The 24,340-nt window shown below is 41.4% G+C and overlaps 1 protein-coding gene across 1 annotated transcript in view; it reads left to right on the top strand.

Annotated features, from left to right (window-relative positions):
• TGFBR2 (transforming growth factor beta receptor 2) overlaps positions 1 to 24,340 on the top strand; it is a 54,127-nt gene that overhangs the window by 20,176 nt on the left and 9,611 nt on the right. The window contains exons 3-5 of the mRNA XM_070934426.1: positions 15,139 to 15,289; positions 16,306 to 16,508; positions 23,010 to 23,821. Coding sequence (XP_070790527.1) covers positions 15,139 to 15,289; positions 16,306 to 16,508; positions 23,010 to 23,821 — 1,166 coding nt within the window. The remainder of the gene's footprint in view (positions 1 to 15,138; positions 15,290 to 16,305; positions 16,509 to 23,009; positions 23,822 to 24,340) is intronic.

Here is a 24,340-nt window from a genome sequence, read left to right as displayed (position 1 = left end):
AGTGACTCCATCCAGCCACCTCATTCTCTGTCGTCCCCTTCTTCTTTTGCCCTCAATCTTTCCCAGCATTAGGCTCTTCTCCAGTGAGTCCTTCCTTCTCATTAGGTGGCCAAAGTATTTCAGTTTCATCTTCAGGATCTGGCCTTCTAAAGAGCAGCCAGGGTTGATCTCCTCTAGGACTAACCAGTTTGATCATCTTGCAGTCCAAGGGACTCGCAGGAGTCTTCTCTAGCACCATAGTTCAAAGGCCTCAATTCTTTGGTCCTCAGCCTTTTTTATGGTCCAACTTTCACAGCCATACATTGCAACTGGAAAAACCATAGCCTTGACTATACGCACTTTTGTTGGCAGGGTGAGGTCTCTGCTTTGGAGAAGACCATGGTATTCTCAGTCTTTTCAGCACCAAGATTCAAATATTCTTACTATCCTGCTTGTTTAAAGTCCAACTGTTGCTTCCATAAATTGTCACAGGGAATACTATGGTTTGCATCATTCTGCTCTTTAGATTCCCGTAGTTTTTAGTTTTTTCAACTAGCTTTTTTTCTGTTAATAGGATAAGATCTAGGAAACTCAATTTTTTTTGGCTCTTTTTCAATGTTCCAGAAAAAATACGGTCAGTAAGACCACTAAAGAATTTTTGGAGCTTTGTAATCTTGGCTGAGTTGATTTTCCAGGGTTAAAATTAATAATTGGTCAATAACTTTAGGGTCTCTGGAGGAACCAAAGCTTCTGGAACATCCTACATGGACTTACGGCCACAAATTGTGCAGAAACAGGCAGCAGAAACTAAATTTTCACAACTTTGCATTTAATCTCTCTCTCCACATTTGTGTGTGTGTATGTGTGTGTGTATCCAAGTTCGCAAATTTACATCTGGATCTATGTTAAGCTTTGGAAGACTTACAGTCATTTCATTTTAATGAAACAATGTAAACTGAATGGACAGCCTTAGGACTGAGTGGCTTCTCACTTTACCGTCTATCAAATTTTTGCAGGGAGAAACATGAGTACATATAATTTTCCCCAGAAAGTAACTTTGGAAACCTACTGTCAATTAAAATTATACTTTAGATCTAATATATCAATTCTGTCAGAGGAACCTAACAGACTTAATATGAGGTCTCACTATTCCAGGAAAAAAGAAACCTTGATTTATTTACATATTCATAGCTAAATCTGCTTCTGATCTGAATTATTCCCCTTGATCTTGAATTCTTTCCACTTGGATGAAACTCAACCCGACCCCTTTAAAATCGACCATCCAGCATTTATACTTCATACTGGATCTATAATGTACCAGGCATGTAATATAGAGGTCCAGTGTAATATAGTGGCTAAAGAACTGAAATAAGATTCAAAGTTTCAGATTCTAGTCCATCTGTAGTCATGGAAACACTCTGGGTGGCCCTGGGCCTGTCCCTCACTCTCACCTCAGCCTACTTCATGGATTGTTTGAGAGATAAAATGGAGACTCTCATATAACTGTCTTGAAATTATTTTTGGAGAAAACCCAAGAAAGCATCAACAACAGCAAGAATTCTGTAGATTAGCTTATTGGTAGCTGTATCATGCAAAAAGTTCAATTTACAATGCTGTGATAACATTGCGAGAACTGTCCATTGGAATTTTTTGTAGAAAATTTGGCTTTATTATTTGCAAAAGCTAAAACTATTGGAAGCATGTGTCTGAAAAGTTTTTTACAAAAGCAATCAACATTTTGTGGGATTTCAAAATTCATATTGACAGGCCGAGTCAGAATATAATAACTAGACACTATTATTATAGAAAGAAAGAATGTGTGATCCATTGACCTGACAATACTGGAAGGCAGTTGAATTGCTGGAAAACAACTGGAGAAAGTAACAAAACATTATGATTTACAAATTAAAGTCAAAAGTTTAAGGTAGAGGAAAAAATAACTTTTCATATTGATGGTCACTGAAACTCATGCTACATTACCAAAAAGATTCACCAGATTTCAGACATTTTAAACTTTATTGGATTTGATACCACTAATTTTGCACAAGACTCCTTCAGTTGGAAGAGTATACATTTTGTGGAGAGATTTCCAATATTAAGTTCTTGGCCAGGAACTGAATCCTTGGCATCATTATCCAGTTGATTAGATTGTGATGCTTGCACAACAACAATAATATAGCAGCAACAGAAACAACCATCAAATTAATTCACCCATGTGCATCTATCCAGAACTTTTTCTACTTGTGTACCCAATTTTCTGACCTAACAATCACAGAAAATTTTATTCAGAATTCCAACTGATTGTCAAAATGCTTTTTTCAAGCTCTCACACTAGGAAAAGCAGTTTTCAATGCAATGGATTCAGAATATCACAGAGATGATATTGGCTGTACTGAAAGACAGACAAGAAAAGTGCAACAGTATTGTTACTTTTGGTTCTCTTAGCAGATTTAAATAATTTTAACTGCATTTTAACCCACTGAAGAAGTGGAAGGAAGGAGTTATTGCCTGGTTAGGGTTAGGGTTAGATGAAGAGATCACCCTCTTCATCTCTGGGTCCTATTCAGAAGGTGGCAAATGCCACCAATATGATGGTGACACCTAGCTGTACTTCTTTCCTGTGAATTCAAGTTTGGGCTTTCCAAGAGCCTTCCCATGGCAATATAGGGCTGAATATGAGCAAAGAAGCCAAACCTAAATTCAGACCAGATGGAGCCACTGCTGATTATGGGGGCTGGATTGAAGGGTTTGGGTGGAATGCCTCTTCTCAATAGGGCAGGGGTGAAATCCAGCAGGTTCTGACAGATTCTGGAGAACCGGTAGCGGAAACTTTGAGCATTTCGGAGAACTGGCAAATACTACCTCTGGCTGGCCCCAGAGTGGTGTGGGAATGGAGATTTTGTAACATCCTTCCCCTGCCACACCCACCAAGCCACACCATGCCCACTAAGCCACACCCACAGAATCGGTAGTAAATAAATTTGGATTTCACCACTGCAATATGGTCATCCTCTCCCTCAAGGAAAAAGTTTGTAATCTGGGGAATTTCCTAATCCAGGATCAATGCTGGACGGTTGCCCAACATTTGTGGCAAGAAGGGGCTATTATCAACTTCATCTGATAATCCAGTTGTGTTTTTCCATAGAGGCCAGGGGTAACACATGCCACAGTAACTTGAAGGCAAAATTTATTACCATGTACTTCCCATGGGTTAGCCCTTCAAGAAGGTCCAGTGCAGGTGACGATGGCAGAAGAGGCAGGGAAGGGCACAGTTGATTGCTCAGTCTCAGGCAACACAATATCTTGGCCAGGATCTGTTCAATTAGTCCCTGAGGAAAACACATTTATTACTTTGGTTTTGGTCAAGTTACTTTCTTCCTCATCAAAGAAACCAACATGCTGTTCAATTTCAGCCAAGCAGAACCAACCTTTTCTTCACACGGTAGTCATAGGAGTTAAACTCATTCAACACACCAAACAGAAATAAAAGCAACCACCTGACCTACAGGTTAGCATTTGCGGGGAACCTGGACATTGTGTCTTAGTCAACAAACCATTGTGGCTTTAACACAATGTCTGAATTCCTTCTCCGTTGATAGCTATCCCTGCTGCCCTGTTTGAGAAGTCATCATTAAGAGATGCAATGGATCTGGGTGGGTATTTCAAATTTGTAGGAACATTTGATTTTTCTTTTGAGGCAATTCTAGCCCATTCTTTCTCTCTGTGGTTAATCTGCTCTGGAATATAGGGCAGAAGAGACCAATGCAGATATTTGAACTAAAACAATTGAAATTCATAACACCCTTAACTGAATTTCATTTCAGATTTATTTATAGCCTGTGGAGGAGAGGTACAATTATTTCCAGAAACAATCTGATTAGTCCAAATGATCACAGATGTTCAACAGAAAGCCAGTGTAAAACAAATGCCTGAAGAGCCCATGCTGGTGTAGGGTTGAGTCAGAAAAAAGCCAGGAAATTTGCAATAAGCATCCATACTTTCAACATTTGTATTAAGAACACTCAAACATATATTGAAAACTTGTGGGGGAGAGAATCCTCTTCCGCTCCCCTTTAGATAACCTTGGGTTAAAAAAAATATGAGATCCAGGTTTTCATGCGCCCTCTGTCATATTCAATCATATTTATTCTATTTAATACTTAAATCTGCTATTAGCATAATCATTTTAATATAAGCACAGTCAGCCACCAGTCTTATCAGACTCTTTCGATCATTGTGGACTGAATGCTTCCTTTTAATTCTCTCTTTATGGAGAGAAAAGATTGAGCTTAGACACATCAGAATCCCCTTGCTGTTGTCACAGCTGTACTCTTTCCAATGGTCTGCAGGTAGAAATATATCCCAGGTGTAGAGCCTGCTCCATGGTAACATTTTCCCTTGGCTGTAAAGTTTCTGGATACATTTGTGTAGAACAACTGGAAGATTGAGTTGTCCCTTGGGATTGATGGTTGATAATGAGGCAATTTGAAAATTATATTAAAGAGTGGGCTAATGGGAGTGAGAAATCAGGGAACCAGTCAGTTCTCTAATGGACCATGGTGATCAAGCCCACAAATATAATTCCTCATAAACTAAGAATCCACATCCCCCCCCCAAGTGGTGGGATTCAAGTAATTTAACAACCGGTTCTCTGCCCTAATGATTTCTTCCAACAACCAGTTTGCCAAACTGCTCAGAAAGTTAACAACCGGTTCTCCTGAAGTGGTGCGAACTGGCTGAATCCCACCACTGCCCCCCCCCCCAGGGATGTCATTGATTGATGGATTGAATATGTGCCATCAGGTTGTTTTCAATTCCTAGAAATTTAAGCAGATTTTCTCCGGGGGAGGGATTCCACAATTCGGGCGTTGCAGCAGAAGAGGCCCTCCCCATAAGGCCAACCAAATATAGCTCCCTAGATGTAGGAACCTGCAACATATCCATTCTTGGAAATCTGATGCGACAGGCAGATGAAATCAGGGAAAGATCTCATGCCATCTTGAAAGGTCAACACCAGCATCTTGAATTGAACCTGGAAACAAACTGGTAGCCAATGCTGCTTGTGCAACAGAGGTGTAAGTGTGCTCTACCAGAAACACAACTGCTTGTGCCCCTGCATTTGCTCCAGGTAAAGTTTCTAGATGCTCTTCAAGGACAGCCCCATATAGAACAGATTGCAATAGTTGAACTGGGAAGTGACCAGGGCATGGCTGATCATGATTAGGGCTGCTTAATCCAGCCATTCAATCAATATGCTGATTTCCAAGGCAATTGCTAAAATGATAAATTTCACCCAAGTATACTTAGAACCAAAATCTTGACTCAAAATGGGAGAGAGTCACAACGAGTTACATAACCTTGAGAGTAATCTTGAAAGTGCTAAAGCAATTCAGACTCTGTTAGCAGTTTGATAGAAAACCAGAAAATCCCAAGATTGAAGACTTGAGAAAGTTTTTTAAAAAAAAAAAATCTGAAAAATGGCATTGGCAAACAATTTCTGCATTGTTGCCAAGGAAGCTTCATGGATGTAAATACTTTGTGATTGAGGCAATATACAAGCTGATGAATAAAATGTTCATTTTGTCACCAGGAATTGACTTAAGGAAAGTTTTTTTAAAAAAATGTATCTTCCAATAAATTCCCATTTCTTTCAAAAACTTTCAGTGGAAGAATACTGCAATGATGAAACGCCACTCTATCTTTTTTTAAGGCAATTTTTTTGTGCGATGGAACATGTGTTGTTAATTAATGAAAAAGTAGAGTAAGAAAGTTGCTAAACCTACTATTAGAACGTTATGTCCCTGAACCATTAACTTAGTTTAACTGCCACATCATTCAGCTTAGCCCTAATTAAACCCAGATGAATTCTTTCAATGCTAATACGCAGATAATGTAATAAAGCTGCACAAGCAGTTAAAGTACCAGCAAACTTTTTTCAAAAAGCTTCCAGATGTGGCTGAGGCAAATGCAACACATCAAAATAAAAACTTTTTAAAAAGTGGGAAAGGAAAACATGGAATTGGCTCTCTAAGCTAATTAAGTGCAATTCGCTCTCCAAGAATAAATGGAAGACATAAGGGATTAACAATGCCACGGATCAGCTTTCTTGCAAAGTGACACATGCGCTATTCACACTCATGTGAATTCACCAATTCTACAATTTATTTCAAACACTGGTTCTTTTGTCATGCAAAATATAACTCTTAGGCATCAGGAAGTAGGGCGGGAGACTTACTGTTGGTGTCATGCCAGAACAGAGGGCTTCTCAAAACAGTAAGAAGTCAAATAATGGAAAATAATGGATATTGACTCTGATAATCAGAACCAGGGTCTTAGTTTTCTTTGCAGCTTCTGAAAGGATCCCCATTGGCAGGACCTCACTGGATTGAAAGAGAGAGAGGTAACGGCCTCCATATATCACTATTCAAGGCTTTAAGTCCCTAAATTCTATCTTATTCCAGTTCTCTAACCAGGAAATATTTTTGTTAACCTCCCAAGGTCCGGTAGCAAGTGATAGAAAGTTAGCAGGTCAAACACTGTCAAATCCAGTGTCATCTTGAATCTCTTGTTCAGCAGTCATCCAACCTTTCGTCCGATCCAAGCATAATGTTATCCCAGGATTTTTCAATTGTTGAACAAGTTTTATTATTAAAAAAGAAGATTACATTGCTCATTTATATAGGCAGGTGGTTTCCAAAATAAGCTTAAAATTAAAATGTTTCAAATTATAACTGCCCCCCCCTTTCCAATCAAAACAACCTTGAATGGCTACCCAACCATAATTGGATTAGTGTCTGATTGTCCACTGGAAAAAAAAACATTGTCCATGCTTTTCAGAATGCGAGGAAGACTCTGGGAACAGCGTAGCCCATAATATCAAGGCCATCACCAAGGAGACCTCTCACAGCAGACTTTTGATCATTGTGGTGTGCCAGAAGTATTACCAATTTTTAATTTTTGCCTAATACTGTAAAATGGAGGAATTTCATCCATTCCAAGTGAAGGTTCCACATCAATAATAGGCAACTTGGTCCCCCCTGGATGCTGCCCTTGACAGATTTCCCTCCCCTCCATTCCCTCCCCTCCCCTTCCCCTTCCCCAATTTAGTCATAATCCTATACCATTACAATGTACTACTTACCTTCCTTACCAGTTCGGAAGTGCACACGCCGTGCATGCGCAGAGGATTTTAACCAGGAAGTAATGACACCCAGGTGGGTAGGAGGAGCCTCACGCCACCATTGCATTCTTCTCTAAGACTCTGGCGGCAGCTGAGCGCAACTACAGCCAGCTGGATAAGGAAGCCTTGGCCATTGTGGCTGGCATCAAGCGCTTCCACGAATACCTCTACGGGAGGGCATTGGAAATCATCACTGAACATAAGCCCCTCCTCAGACTCTTCGCAGGCGACAAACAAACACCGACATACATGTCGCCCAGGATGACGCGCTGGGCCATCTTCCTCGCCGGGTATTCGTATACTCTCATACACAGACCTGGTAAAACCATCAGTAACGCGGATGCCCTCAGTAGGTGCCCAACGCAGGAACCGGTGGAAGACCCAGCACCCATCCTCGGCCTTTTCGGAGCAGGCCAACTACCACCACTGGAATGCGAGGACCCACAACGACAATCACGACGGCTGCAGCGACAACCGAGACCAAGGACGCAGACGACAGCGGACGCCGCTAGCGCCGAAAACCAGCCACAGAGTGAAGGGAAAAGAACAATCGATTTACCAGGTTCCTGGCGTCCAGTCCTGATCAGTGGCGAGTTGCAGTGGCCAAGGCATCATTCCCCGGGGCCGCCGGGGAGTTCCAAGAACCCAGCCGGAGGTACTGGGCCGGAGCCCGCACACTCGACGGACGAGTTCCAGACAGTTCCAAGGCGGGAACCGGGAGAGACAAGAGCCTCGTCTGCACGGGTCGACAGCGAGGCAAGAAGTAATCTGCGCAGGTCAGATAGGACGGGGAGGTGCCCTGCCTACCTGCGCAACTACATCACGTACGTGACCAATAGAGAGACGGACTACAAACTAGGAGGGGAGGGGTGTTATGTCCATATATGGGCATCCCCGCCGGATTGGCTAGTCCACCGGCGGGAGATTTGAAGATCTGTTGTTGGCCGGCTTGCCTGCCGACTCCCTTTATAAGGCGAGCCTGGCAGCACAGTTGGCTGTTCTGATTCTCTAAATAAAAGTGCTGAATGGACCACTCGCTGCTCACGTATTCTTTTTCCCTGCGCCAATCTAACAATTTCACCACTGCATTACATGGCTAAATGCCTTTCTTTAAAATGTTGGTCTTTTTCATATTCTGTGAGATCTCTTTGTGGCATAATTATTAGCTACTTCCCCACAGGAGATGAAAGGAGGAGAAACTGCTTTTTAAAAAAAGTGGTTTTCCAATCTTATTTTGAGTGGTCCGTAGCAATGCTTCTGCTTCTCACAATAAAATGGGTTAAATGTAATTTAAAAACTCTTCTGGGTCAAGCTTCAGTCCTGGTGACTTTCAAAAAATATTCATGTAGTTTCCTGGCAACAGTAGGGGAGTGATTTGCCATTGCTGTCTTCCAAGATTTTTTTTTTTCAACTTCCATCCAAGGAACTGACTCTATTCAGCTACAAAGCCCAGGCAAGATTGGTCAGTGCTGTCCTCTGCTATTATCTGAGGGATAAAATAGCAAATTGGGTTTGTTAACCTCAGAGAAAATGTAAAGTTTTTCTTCAGCAAGTCAGACATCTTCTTGTTTACATTTCTTCCTGAGAGTTCTGAGGAGTGATTTCAGGAGGGTTGCAAGGAAGCCAGTTGTACAATTGTACTTGTACAATGTTTGTCCCTAGCATTGGCTAGGTTGGATGACTTGGAAATTTTCACAGCTTGATCGTATCTTCTTTCCTCACCAGCCCTATTTAACTGGCAGTCTTCAGATCTGTAGTATTCTTGATCTTTCCATTTTTCTTTAGAATATCTTCTCCATTAATCTTTCCCACAAGTCATAATTTTAGCCATAACTTTCTTTTAAGATCTCCTCTAAGATCTTGTTAGATAACTTCTCTTTGAAACTATAAAAGAAATGCTTTTGTAACTTGCAAAAAAAGAAACCATTAAGCAAGTTTCTATGCCATTGTTTCACTATACGTTTAATATAAACGTTCAACAATATGTTAGAAGTTGAAACACTGGTTTACTAGTCCCATTGAAACTATAATTTCCTTATTAATTGGAGAGCATTCATCTAATCCCCTTTCTATTCTCCCTTTGGGTTTAATGTGATGTGCCAAAAATACAACAATTGAATAACACATACCTTTTTCTTGCTCGATAGGCCACTTCCCTAGACTGTAGTTAGCTGTTTGAAAAGAAAATAATGGTTTCCTCGCCAACAAAATTTTCATAAAACTCAAATCATCCAAGTTATGTGCAGATTATTTTCCATCAATGACAAGGGGAATAATAGGAGGCTGAATAATTGGCGAAGTCTACACCAGGGTTGCCAAGCCCATGGCCTGCGGGCCTGATGTGTCACGTGCTGGCAATGCCCATGCCTGGTTTAGCAAAGGGGGGGGGAATCACGATACATCACGTGACGACGCCATGACGCCATGAGTTTAACACCCCTGGTCTACACTGTTGGTACTCCTCAATACTTTCAGGCAGCCAATTGCCTGCAGATGTTGGTGCACCATTTTAAAAATGAAAAAAAAAATAAAATAAAAACACCCAACTTTCAATAACAGTTTTCCTGACTGGTTGCTTGGAAATTATTTTATTTTAATTAACCAATCAAGCAACTTTTCATATTTGGAAACAGAAGGCAGACTGTTATACAATCTCAGGGAAAATTGTCTGACAGTAAAAACAGTTCAGAAGTTGTATCAATTAGGCAGAGATGCAGTGAGCTTCCTTACCAGGGTGCTTTTCTTTCTTTCTAATAATTTTATTGAAATTTGTATTAAACAAAGTAAAAACTAATGTGAACTAAATTAGAAGGGGAAAAAAAGGGGGGGGAAACAAAGTTTAGAAGGTGCGGAGTTGGAGATGGGAAACAAATTTTAAAAATAGAACAGAAAAGCTACTATTGTTAACTTTTCATCCTGTTTTAAGATTCTCAAGTTAAAAAAATTCTTCTTTCCATAATATCTGTGTGCAATCCCCAAATCATCATCTTTTCAGTCTTGGTTCAGAAAAAAAAAAGTCTTTTTTAGGACTTTCAGGTATTTTATCCTTGATCATATAGTCCAACTTTGTATTCCTCTTATTGCTTCCTCTCACAATCATGACTTTTAAATGGTTTAAACAGCATCACAGGATTTGAACTTTTGATCTGGCAGTCAAAAGAAGTCTTGAAAGCTTTCACCAGCCTGTTTTGTAAATCCCATAAAGAGCCAGGATTTCTTGTTGCAGCTGTTCCATGTCCAGATCCTCTTCTTGATTTGTCTTTTTTATTCCTATTTTGGTAATCTCAATTTTGTTATCTTCCATGCTTTCAAAGTCTCTCATGTTTGTGTCAAGTAAGAATTGTTTTATTTTCTCTCATCATCCTGTAAAAGTTTTAACCACTGAAATCCATATCATTTCTGAGAAATCATTATTAATATCTTACTCAATTTTTTGAAGGACTCTTTAAGAGAAGTTAAAAACTATAAACAGCTTAATCATTTTAATTCTTTTCTATCTGGTCCTTTAGTTCCATCTAGTGTCCATTTGCAACTTTCCAGCCTTAGTTCTTAACATCATTTTAGTTCCATTCCAGTTGTATCCCATGAGTATATTATTTAATTATATAGTTGTTTTTCAAATCTTACAGAAAAAATAATCAATATTCCAAACCTCCCTGGTCTCCCAGTCCATTTGAAATTTTCTTCAATAAAAAGGTAGCTTTTTTCTCTTTTTTTTGCTATTGTATATTACTGTATTTGAAACTGTTAAGACTGTTTAAAATGCCTTACATTCAAAGATGAAGGTGGAACTCAACAGGATGGCAAACTTAAACTTGCTGATTAGAAGGTCTCTAATATCCATAATGTGGTTAAATCAAACATTTCCAAATGTGATTAAAAGTGAGTTTGGCTGACTTAGGGTCCTTATCAAAAGATCGACTGCTGCTGAGAGCAAAGAAGTCATCTCACTCAGGTTCTGATACTCAAACCCTTGGGAGACCACTGTTTTATGGTCTCCTCAGAGGACTTCTGGTGATCTCCCATTCTTTCCTTCTCTAGAAAGCCTCAAAGGACAAGTCTGGTATTTCTTGTTTGTAGAGACATCTTCAGTCAGCCATGAGTCACTCAAAAGTACCTTGCTGGGTATTTTCTGATGGAGGTTAAACAGCTGTCTGTCTGGGAAGACTCCCTGCCCTGAGCATCCATTGGTCTCCTAAGTGGCCACTTTCAGTTCTCTGATGTTATGATCAGAGACAGAGAGAGAGGGAGAATACTAAGATAATATATTAAATACCAGAATGTTTAATTTCAGCAGAGACAGACAGAGAGAGAGAGAGAGAGAGGCAGAAAGTGGATCTTGTTTTGCTTACTTGCTTCTTTCATGCCTTTGTACCATATCTATTCTCCACACATATGACTGAAAATATTCCCAACTGAAAAAAAGGCAAAATTAAAAGATCATAATGTCACAATCTGAAAGTTGTTTAAAAATCACATTTTTCATCTGTCAGGAAAATCCAAGAGTTTATATAAAAAATTGGGAAGCTTAGCCTCTCATCTCCTCTCATGCTCTGTTTTGATCTTTGACATAACTCTGTTGTTTTAGTTTGTCATTCCATTCTTTTGATCTTTCCCAGATCTGGGAAATCTGCCAGAAGGGAGTGGGATCATTAACAATGTTTGTGTGAAAGAAAGCCTTCCTGTGTGATCTGCCAAATGAGGTCCAACCATATCTTCATTTTTGCTTGACACTCTACTTTTTGCCTATGTTTAAACAAAACAAAACAAAACAAAACATGTTATTTCCAAAGGTGACAAATATTTGAAATCACCCACCATGTCATACACAGCAGCCTTCTCCAACATGGTACCCTTCAGAAATATTGAACATAAATGTCCATCATTCTCTGTTAACATGTACTGGCTGAGGATTATAAAAGCTGAAAGCAAACCTAACTGGTGACCAAACTGAAGGAAGTAAATACAGGTAGTCTTTGAGTTACGAATGAAATGTCCATTCCATTCGTAACCCAAGGATTCGTGGGAGTGAATCTTGTACCTTGAATGCAATCACTCCCTCCTTTCACCCACATATTTGCTAATCGAATGGGGGCTTGTTAACTGCATATGAGGTATTTCAGGGTGGGGAAGGTCATGGGGTGTCTAGTGGTGGAACAGGCCACCAGTTTAAGGCCACCCAAGTCCTCCCCAACCCACTGAAATACCTCACGCTCCTCACAATTGCTTTCCCCCTCACCCAGCCTGCTGCGCCAGGTCACTTACCATGCGAAAATCTAGCAAGCCGTCTCTTCTCCAGCCTCTCAGCTGCACGTGCCCCTCTGATGTTCTGTTTAGGCCTGCGCCCCTCCGAACCTCCATTTGGCCTGCAACATGCTGGGTGAGGCCTGTGCAGGCCTAAACAGAGCTCTGGTTTGGCCAGAAAAATGCCCTAACCCTAACCTCCATTTTGGTCAGCAAAGTGCAGGACGAATGTTGCAGAACCTCTGCAGTTGTTTGTAAGGACAAACAACTGCCATGGTGCTGCAAGATTTGTAGTTTTGGGATTTGTTCATAAATACTGGGGGGCGCTGATCGTGTAACTTAGAATGTTCGCTAAGGGAACACTCATAACCCAGGGATTACCTATATGTAATTGTAGCATAGACCTGACTTCAATTTTCCATTAAACAAATGAAACTGAAGACAAATGACATTTTTATTTCAGTAGATGTCCAATCAAGCTTTGATTGAGATCTAGCTTACAATGTTTGAATAGGTGGTTAATTTCACTGCTTATGTCAGATTTCTAGAAAAAGGCAGCCCACATATAAAACTTAACATTAGTTTACAGAACCCTTGAATTCAATCTCCAAGTTTTCACATACATTCCTTTCTGTAATGTCCAGTGGGCAAACACAGACGGAGGCTTGGTTGCTTGAACTTAACTTTATTAACTAGAACACCAAACAAGAACCACCAATGATGGCAAGCAACAGAACAGAGCCCGACTCCTGACAGCCGCTTAAATAGTAAGCTGTCAGACGCGAGAACCAATGAGCGAGCAGCAATTTCCCTCCACTTCAGCTGCTCGCGTCAGAACCAATCAACATAGCCCGGCAAGAGTCGTAACTATGGGGACTCAACACTTTCTTTTTATGCCATGATGCAATACTGAGGTTACCTCAACCTTAATTCTGTCTTTGTCCCTTTCAGAAATCTGAACCTCAGAATCTGATGATTAACACTTCCTCTGCCAAAGCTAAAGTGGCTTTTATGCAACACACTTACTATGGTCTTTTCCAGATCCAGCATTTTATACAGGTTTCTGCATCTGTTGGGGGACACAAAATGAATCACTCCAGCCTCTTTAGTGAATCAAAACACTGTCCTCCAGTCATGCTCTGTTATGTGACTCCAGAAACCTAGTCACCTCTCAGATATGAAGAAAGCAAGGTAAAGATGTGGGATCACAAGGTGCTCCATTGCAAAAATGGAGTCTGTGTCTGTGTGTCAAGAAGTCAAGATGTTGGTTGTGACTGCATGGTCGAAGCCCAGTCTGGGTTACTGGCAATTTGGGTTAATGATGTACCTGGAACAAAGCCTAAAAGTCTTGTTAGGCAGTAATTGGTACTCTTCATACATGTTGAATTGCAATGACCCCTCAACCTATTTCAATAAGTTCAGTGTGTATTTCCACAGCCAAAATACAGCCTCCTTCTCTGTTTAGATATATGTGACTAAATTAACATCTTGTTCTGAACTTAAGAGTGATTTGTTTAATTGTGCGATTTGGAATATTATGTGAAACCAGCCTTAATACCTAAAAACTGTATTTATGATTCAGCATGTAACACAAATCTAGTCAAATGTAGTTTGTATATAAATCATTATTAGATAGGTCATGGTTTAATACAATATCTGAATGCAATTAATGTGTAATCAGTCGGATTGACTGATTCGAAGAGATGGTTTGTCCATAGTACAGTGCATGGCCACCTCAACTGAGTGCTTTGCTCATTGTGTATAATTCATTATATAAGGAATGGAAACTGACAGCCTGCTTAATCTTCTAGCATGTTGTACAAGCTCATACAAGTTGTTTATAATTCAGTATATCATACAAAATTGTGTTTCTCCCAGAAGCCATGTTTGGATGAACAGAATTATAGGAGGTTCGGCACACAACACAAGAACAGTGTGAATTAGATGTAGCTCAAATGCACTCTTGGTGCAATCAATCCTTTGGAGCTGAGCTCCTTGCACTTGAGTGTATTGGGCCAAATATTTCTGCTCTTATTTGACATTTGTTGGGATTTAGGAAGGCAAAATGGATATATTAGGTTTCTGCAAGGCTTAAGATCACCATTCCAATCAACTTCTTCCAAGATGCTCACATCTGTCCATTTTTAAATCACACTTCTTCTCCTGCGGTGCATCACCTTAAGCCAGGGGTATCAAACTCAATTTCCTTGAGAGCCTCATCAGGGTTGTGTTTGATCTCAGGGGGCCGGGGGGGGGGGGTATAGCCAGCTTGATGTCACTCATGTCGGGGGCGCCTGTTGGGGCCCAAGCGCTCTGCCAGTGAATACGGGCTCCCGAACTCCATTTTCAGCTGGGACAGCCTCCTGCAACCCTCTGCCAGTGAAAATGGAGCTCGGGGAGCCCCGCGTGGCCCTCGTGAGCTCTTGTTTTGGCTAGGATGTCCCCCTGTAACCCTCTGCCAGCAAAAACAGAGCACGCGGCCCTCCCAAGCTCCATTTTTGCTGGCAGAGGTAACATGGGCTGATCCTTTGCTGTTTCCAGGGTTATGCACCCTGCAGGCCGGATCTGGTCCCCGGGCCTTGAGTTTGATACCCCTGCCTAAGGCCCTTCTTTAACTATTCATAGTCGATGGAAGACAGTGTTGAAAAGCATACCTCAGCTCACATGGTCAAGTAAGACTCAGAAAGGTTTTTGTGCCGATGCTGAAACTTCGTTGTTCAATTTTATATTCACAGTATGCACCAGCCAAGCTGGAAGGAATGTGAACAGCAATGTCTGCAAGTGGTGTGACAATACCTACCCCATCTGTGAAAATCAAGTGTGCTACACCAACTGTAATTTTAGCTCCTATTGTGAAAAACCAGAAGAAATCTGTGTTTCTCTATGGTAAGCAAACATTTTTTAAAAATTCCCAAGAACGACAGCCTAAAATAATTGTCTATTATGTAGATTCCTATGTAGCCCTTTTTTCTCTGGTATTTGACTTAATGGAATCTTACACTGATGCATTTGCAAAAATGGAGCAGTTCATGGAAACAAAAGGACAACATTTTGCATAACCTACATTCAATCATCACAGATAAAATCTGTGTGCCTCTCTGCCTGCTTATGAGAGAGAGGGGGGGGGGGAGGGAGGGAGGGAGGTAGAGAAATCAATAATAATATTTATAGTGATCACTTATTAGCACTGTAATTATCAATTTTTTGGCTGGAAGTTTTCCTAAACAATTTTAAAAAATTAGTATGTTTGGAGTAGCATCATTCCTTACCCTAAACCAGTGATGGCTAACCTTTTCGGCACTGAGCCAAAAGCATTTGCGCGCGTGCACCCATAATGCAATGTGTGCATGATCCTCCCGTGCATGTGTGAGTGACCCCCATGTGTGCCCTGCCCACACTCATGCACACGTGATCCCCAGGCATGAGCCCTGCCCCCACACATCATGTGCACCTCCCCCATTGCTTAACGCATTGTAAGCCGCCCTGAGTCTCCGGAGAAGGGCGGCATATAAATCAAATTAAAAAAAAAAAAAAAAAACATGCGCCCTGCCCCCCAGATGCGAAGCAGAGATCCGAAAACCAGCTCGCCAGTGGGAAGCACGCGCACATGCAGGCAGAACTGAGCTGGGGTGACGGCTCATGTGCTCACCGAGAAGGCTCTGCCATAGGTTTGCCATCACGGCCCTAAACCATAACATAATATGTTTGATTTATAGTTTATCCTGCGATAATCTCGATCAATTATGTTTTATTTAACAAACCGTGGTTAAGGAAAATGTAGCTTAGTGTGAGGTGTGAACCAGGTCTTCTGCTCTAAAAAATGAACGACAAAAATGGAAAGCAAAATATATGATAATATTACTATTTGAACATTAATATCTATATCTTTCTTGTCATTTCAGGAAACAAGTCAATGCAAGTATAAAAGTAAACACTTTCTGCCACAACCCACAGCTGCCGGTGGAAAATATCATGATATCAAGATATAACACATCACAGTGTGTCATGATCCGGCAGCAGAATGAGGATGGCGTCTTTTACATCTGTGGTTGTGTGAAAGAGCAGGAATGCAATGACAAGCTTATCTTTGAGAATCATATCAATGGTAAGTCTGCTTGACTGGTGACCGGCACATAGCTGGAAGATTGAACATTCAGATATTCCTGACTTCTCACTTGTTCCTCTTTCCCACAGGACAATCTGTGAGAGGCTGGATATGTGGTCTCCAGAGAAATTAGGGTATTTTCAAAAAAAATACCCTTCTCCCTTTCCTCCAGTTTATAAAGGAGGATAATTTTCAGGAGAAGCCCTCAGGTTTTATCCTAAGGCTACAAGAAGGAATGTTTATGTGCCAGATATCTGATCAATATGGGTTGTGATAGAGTGATCTTGTCATTCCAGAGACCAAGAATTCCCCCCTCTTAGAGTAGACCCTTTGTAGATCCACCACTGTAAGTTTGTGCCTTAATCTTATCATGTTAGTTTTACAAGAAATCGGATCTGTTTCCTGTTACAGTTTAGAAATAGAGATAGCATACTGTCCCCAGTTCCTCAAGCATTCCACAAAACATTTGCTTGTCAGGCAAAAATATAAAAACAATAAAATATCAGCCTGGAAAGAAACAACTTGTGGGAATCAGACATTTTTCCCAATCTCTGCTGGTCTGACTGGAAGTCTGCACATTTTCAACCGAGAACATGGCTGTAAAATTTCAAGCAAATTTTGTGCTTTCTGGATGAGGCTGAAATTTACTCTGGGAAACAGCTCTGCAAGCTAATGTTTAATGGGTTCGAATCCTCCCTGTGGCAAAACATATCGGCACATCTATATGTCAAGACAAAGCAATAAACACTTGGCCAATAAAGAATTCTATTCTATTCTATTCTATTCTATTCTATTCTATTCTATTCTATTCTATTCTATTCTATTCTATTCTATTCTATTCTTTACCCAGCACAAGCCCTGTTATTTGTGTAACACATACCACTTCATCAACTACTTTTATTGTTTTTATATTTTTGCCTGACAAGCAAATGTTTTGTGGAATGCTTGAGAAACTGGGGACAGTATGGTATCTCTATTTCTAAACTGTAACAGGAAACAAAATTAACATGATAAGATTAAGGCAGAGACCTACAGTAGTGGATCTACAAAGATCTACTAAGAGGAGGGAAATCTTGGTCTGTGGAATGACAAGATCACTCCATATTGACCAGATATCTGGCACATAAACACTCCTTCTTGTAGCCTTAGGATAAAACTTGAGGGCTTCTCCTGAAAATTATCCTCCTTTATAAACTGGAGGAAAGGGAAAAGGATTTTTTTTTTTTTGTGAGTTCTGTGTTTCCTCAGTCGTGTTTCATGTTATTTATTACAGACCTGAGCAACAAATGATCATGGGTGCTATAACTGATTGCAGGAAGTTACAGAGATCAAATGAACAGTGCAACAATCCTAATCAATAAGGTGTTTTGCTAATTTCAGATATCAAACAAACAGAATTTGATCCAAAGTTGCTTTTTTTCAAGAGGCAACTGGACTTTCTGGTTTTTCTCTGAAGACATTTCACTTCTCATCCAAGAAGCTTCTTCAGCGCTGACTGGATGGTGAGGAATGGTAGGTTTTATACGAAGCAAAATGTCTTCAAAGAAAAACCGGAAAGTCCAGTTGCCTCTTGAAAAAGCACCTTTGGGACAACCATGACCTGGATGACTGAGAATAGACATTTAATGAACAGAATTTGACTTTCAGCTTTGCAGAACTAGTGTTTTTCTGTTTTATCCTTGATAGCAAAAAGGACTTTGGGGTAGCCCAGGATTTCCAGTGGAAAGTAGCCTTTATACCAGACTAATTTCAAGATTTATAAGCTATAGTAGCAACTGAAATGTAGTGATGCCGTCATTCCTTGTCTGAACCCAACCTATATATATCATGCGGAAGTGGGGGGGGAGATTTCTGGCAGAGACCCAGCTTTGAAACCACAAAGAAATACAAGGCAATGTCTTTCTTTCTTTCTTTCATTTGTTTTCAAAGAAAGCAGCCTGCCTGAAACTTTTTTAGGCTCATGCAACAATCACTGCTACAAATTGATGACTTTGCATTTACGACCGAAACTTATTTAAACAGTTCCCAGGAGTAATGCAGCCAGGAGGCATTACTTCAGGTTTGCACACTGCAGCCCTGGAAAATGCTAAAAAAAGGCTCTGTTTTCCATCGAATGTTACCATTTCAGAGATGTTGTCATGCCCATCAGGAAAGTCCATTACCGAAAAAGATAGCGGGGGCCTCACACTTTCCAAAACAAACTTAAATTCTATCATTTGACGTTGATCTTGTGGTTTGAACTTGGTGTCTTATTTTAGAAACATTCACGGCTTAAGCAGAAAAAAAAACAAAAAGAAATGAACTGCAGCAGACTTTTTCCCCCCCTTTACAGAAAGTGCCAAGTCAAACAGCTAAGGGGTCTGGCTTTCTTACTCCCAGGATCTGAACAATAAATTTCACCCACTGAAGTTGTGCCCTGAAGTCTTTAGCTTGAGGGATAGTTTTGAACGACCCATCCTTCGCTATTTTATTGGGCAAGAAATCCTTGCTTTGAATTTCATGAGTAAGAATGAAATAGATCTCTCTATTGTATCTACTGTATAGCTTTCTCCATGCTGGGGCAAAGAGATAAAATCTCATTTGTACTAAATGACACCACTGTTCTAGTAATGATCAGAATGAATTCTAAGGCTCTTGCCTTTCTTTTTTTGCACCCTACCTTAGACCCAAATACTTCAGACCCAAATACTAGTTGGACCAGCTCTTCCATATCACTTTCTCTGCCCAATGGGATTGTTCTTTTTTAGAGCTTTTTAAAATTGAAGTTTCTGTTCATTAGCAGACTGATGGAGACCTTTCAGCAATGGCTCCCTCCTTTTCAAACATCAAACGCAGAAAAACACTCTGATCACTTTCATTGAAGAGCTGTCAGTTTGTTTTCCTGTCTCAAAAAATGGCGACTTTCTCTGGGCTCAGAAACTGGTCAGTGCTTGGATAGGAGAATCCCAAGGTTGCTGGTTAGATCAGGCGTCCCCAACCCCCGGTGGGGACCAGTGTCCCTAGTGTCCCCACGGCCCACTAGTAACCGGGGCACATGAGAGGCAGGCTGATGTGCGTGCATGCAGTTCCTGTGAGTGGTAGGCCAGCAGGCACGCAGGTGCGCAGTTCAACTTGCAGTCAAGTCCATGTGCATGCACACTGATCCACCAGTCCCGTAAATCGAACTGTATGCAAGCATGTACACCATCCCACCACTTGCCCGTCCCAGTCCCCCCCTCCCCTCCTCCAGCCAGACTGCTAAGCCACAAATGTGGGGACCACTGGGTTAAATAGAAGAGTAAAACAAAACTGTAAGAAGGCTATGGAAAACCTCTTCTATTCTTTGCCCATAAAACTACATGGACTGCCCAGGAGGTCACTAAGAGTTCATCTCAACTCACAGAGACTTTATCTACTTGTTTCCTTAGACTTTTCAAGCATTGTTAGTCTTGCCTTTCCATTTAAAAGTGCTTTGATTTTATCAGTCTGAATGGACCAACGCTTCATAGGGCTTATTTCTACTTTTTTAAAATCCATATTGTTTCTTAGTGAACATAAATGAGTGCATGCTTATCAGAAAGATAAAGCGTTTTGGTTTCATGCCTTCTTTTTTTAAATGCCTGATAATTAATAACAGGAACAAAAAGCCTGGAACAAATGAGTTACCCAAGTTTTCCATCCCCAGTCTCTTGGGTTCAAGAATGGGGAACTGTTCAAGTATTATTACTTTCCATCAGCAAAACTATTTGGCTCAGCCACGTGGCGTTCACAAGATGCTGCTTTATGCTGAATCAATCTATTGACCGACTGCCCTTTTCCTCAACCTGGCGTTCTCCAGATGTCTTAAAGAATAGTTTCTGTTCTGCCAGCCCATATGAGATCAATCAGAAACTGGAAATAAAATGTGAATAAGTGTACGCCATATATACAATACAACTGCATTGCTTTTATTTTCAAGCCAATTGTTTGTTTGTTTTTCAATTTATATATATCTATGTTTGTGTGTCTACAACCCTATTAATTCAGCTCTCCACAATAATCCATGTTTCTTTTGTGACCCCTTGGGAAAATTAATTGCTCACCCCTGCTTTAAAGGACACAAGGTCAAACAGAGCAGAGAGCCTAAGCAGCAGGAAGGGAGCTGGGAACAGCCCCACGCTGCCTTTCCTGGTAGCTGAGAGATAACTTTCTAATATGGGCAACAATGCCCAAGAGGTGCAGCGTATAATGGAGTGGCTATCCAAGTCAGCATCTTGATGTCCTGAAAAAGCTTCTAAATGCCTTCCCAGAAGGCTGTCCAGAAGACCTCTGGAAAATCCAGACATCACTGCTGTAGCATCCTCACCTCTCTTAAAGGTGAAATAAAAGAAAAGGAAAGAGGCTGGTGCTTGCTACTGCTGTCAACTCTGAAATGAACCTGGCTGAAGCCATCTTGTGTTGCCTCACAGTTGCCACGAAGCTTGAGAGTGGAAAGGGAGGAGGGAAGTAGATAGCTGCCAAAACAATAAGTTTTCCTGTGGGAACCAAGGTCATTGTAACAGGTGGCTGTTGGAGGAGGAGATGAGCCTGCCATCCATCCTAATTGGACAATGTGACCAGTGCCATCTAGGAGTGGGATTTTACTCTTTTAATTAGATGAAAACCACAGGAAATGTTAGAGTTGGTTTTCACCGGCTGTGCCGACATGATGTATCCAATAAAGATATTCTTTGAGGAATCTACCTGTCTCAGAGTTCTGCTTTCAATGGGTGTGTTATTTGGAATTCTGACAACTGCCTCGTTATACTGTAATTGGGGAATCTACATATATATATAAACGCAAAAACCACTCATGCTGTAATCATGAAATCTCCAGAAACATAAAACCTACAATTTTGAAATTCGCCACGTATGTTCCTCTTGGCTTCTAGGATTTATTGAAATGACCATCAGAGCATTAGTATTTCCTATATTATTACAACACACTCTGATGCTAATTAGTTAGACGCTCTACTCCCCCTCCCAACTTGAAAATAACTCTGGAGAGAATGGGATAGCATAGGATAGGCTTCTGTGGGGCAAGCCTGAGGGAGAGAAGGGGATAGGATAGGAGACGTTTCCATGGGGCAAAGGTGAGGGAGAGAAGGGGGTAGGATGGGGAGGATTCTGTGGGGCAAGGCTGAGGCAGAGAAGGGGATAGGATAGGGGAGGATTCTGTGGGGCAAGGCTGAGGCAGAGAAGGGGGGAGGATAGGAGACATTTCTGTGGGGCAAGGTTGAGGGAGAGAAGGGGAGAGGAGAGGCCGATCGTAACTACTCATTAATTTTCAAGTTTTAAGTGTCAATTTATCAAGTCCCATCACATAGTTTTGTAGTGAAGCATGGGTATCCAGCTAGTGAGAGATAAGAGTACTGTACAGATAGTGCTCGACTTACAACCATTTGTTTAGTGACTGTTCAAAGTTACAAGGGCACTGAAAAAGGTGACATAGGACCATTTTCCACACTTATGACCATTGCAGCCTCCCTGCAGTCACGTGATCAAAATTTCAGGCGCTTGGCAATTGGCTCATATTTATGATGGCTGCGGTATCCCGGGGTCATGTGATCACCTTTTATAACCTTCTGACAACAAACTCAATGGGGAAGCCAGGTTCACTTAACAACTGTGTTGCTAACGTAACAACTGAAGTGATTCATCTAACCACCGTGGCAAGAAAGGTCATACAATGGGGGAAAACTCAACTTAAGAACTATCTGGCTTAGTGGTGGAAATTTTGGGCTCAGTTGTGGTCATAAATTGAGAACTACCTGTAATCTTTTTTTAAAAAAAAATAAGAACAACAAGCACAACAGTGAAAAGGTTATACAGTCTCTCTTTCAGGTGATATAGGGAAGGAGCAAGTAGCCCCTTTCCTCTTTGTGTCATGCTGAGGACATGACTGAATACTGTAGGTTGCTAGAGAAGAATGATGGGGTGGACAGCAGGGAGCCTTTGAGTCCTTCCCAAATCTTCTGCTGCCATGGGAGCAGGAACTCAGGAATCCTTTCCTGTTGTGAAAGCAGGCATAGGTAAAGAAAGGCTCCTGCTACAGACAATTGTGTATTACTGGTGGAGGAGCAACCTTTCACTGATGTCACCAGAACAATTGAGAGAAAGGTGAACCTCCTGTACAGTATTCACCATAGGACTGTTGCCTAAATTGGATGCTAAAATTAGAGGACCTCTGGATTGTGGCCCCAAGTCTTGGGCTGAAAAGTTAAAATGTGAATAGAAGAATAGAATAGAACAGAACAGAACAGAACAGAACAGAACAGAACAGAACAGAACAGAATAGAATAGAATTTTATTGGCCAAGGGTGATTGGACACACAAGGAATTTGTCTTGGTGCATACGCTCTCAGTATACATAAAAGAAAAGATACGTTCATCAAGAATCATAAGGTACAACACTTATGTGTCCCTGGGGACAGCTATGCAAAGTAATTGCTCTGCATATGTGGCAACATTCTTGCTAATTTCTGCCTTTTCCTTTCTCCGTAGGATACTCCATGCTACATAGCAAGGAAATCATCCCTGTGGCAGCCATCAGCCTGCTGCCCCCCCTGTTGGTGGCTATCATGATCACCGTGATATTTTATCTCTGCCGAACCCATCGGCAGAAGAGGCTGTCCAAGCAGTGGGCCCAGAAGCACACTCAGTGTCGTGAGCGGCCAGAATTCAACAGAGCCCCTACTTACGATGAGATCCTGTCCGTCAAAATAGATCATCATTCTGCTCTCCACCCGGCCTGTGCCGGCAACCTCAACCATATCAACGAACTCCTGCCGGTTGAGCTGGAAGAAAGAGTGGGGAAAGGGCAATTTGCGGAAGTCTGGAAAGCCAAACTAAAGCACGCATCTTCGGGCAAGTCTGAGATGGTGGCCGTGAAGATTTTCCCTTGCGAGGAATTTGCATCCTGGAAAAATGAAAGCCAGATCTTCACGGATGCCAACCTGAAGCACTGCAGCATCCTTCGGTTCCTTTCCGCAGAGGAGAGACACTCTGGACTTCAGAAAGAATACTGGCTGATCACTGCCTATCACAGCCAAGGCAATCTTAAGGATTACCTGTGCAGGAATATTCTCAGCTGGAGAGACCTGCAGAAGATGGCTGGTTCCCTCGTGAGTGGCGTGACCCACTTGCACAGTGACTACACTGCCAGTGGCAGTCCAAAAATTCCCATTGCCCACCGGGATATCAAAAGCACAAATGTTCTTATGAAGAACCATCAAGAATGCGTGCTCTGTGATTTCGGAATTGCTCTGAGGCTGGATCCATCTTTAAGCGTGGGAGATTTTGCTAACAGTGGACAGGTGAGCACTGAAAAACAAAACTAAGAGTTTATTTTGCTTGTGGAGAACTTGTTGACTCAAGCAAAGAGGGCAGTGCGCATTTCTCCAGCACACCATTGGGTTGGAAAAGGAAAGCCTAGAAGTGGAGCTCTTGCCTCACAATCAGGAGGTTGTGAGTTCGATCCTAGGTAGAGGTAGAATGTAGGATTTCCTTCTTGGGCAGGGGGTTGGAGTAGATGACCTGCAAGGTCCCTTCCAACTCTGTTAATATGTTCTGTTCATCACCCACCCCCACATACATTCTTGTATTTTTCCGCCCCACTTGTTTCTTCACCTGGAACGCAGGCATATGTAAAGAGGAATGATATCCTGTGCATGCTTCCTTCTGATCAGGAACATGTTCCATTTTGCATGGAAACACACATGTGTAGAACTCTCCCTGTTGTGTGTTCTCCTGTGCAAATGTTCATGCTCAGCATAAAGATATGGTATACAGTATTAAAATAATTAATACTGCTGCATGCAGGATTATTCTTGTTT

Source organism: Pituophis catenifer, unplaced genomic scaffold (assembly GCF_029215685.1).
Source record: "Pituophis catenifer annectens isolate HBS135680 unplaced genomic scaffold, rPitCat1.0.hap2 SCAF_1, whole genome shotgun sequence".
NCBI lineage: Eukaryota > Metazoa > Chordata > Lepidosauria > Squamata > Colubridae > Pituophis > Pituophis catenifer.
This window is presented reverse-complemented; position numbering and strand designations above follow the sequence as displayed.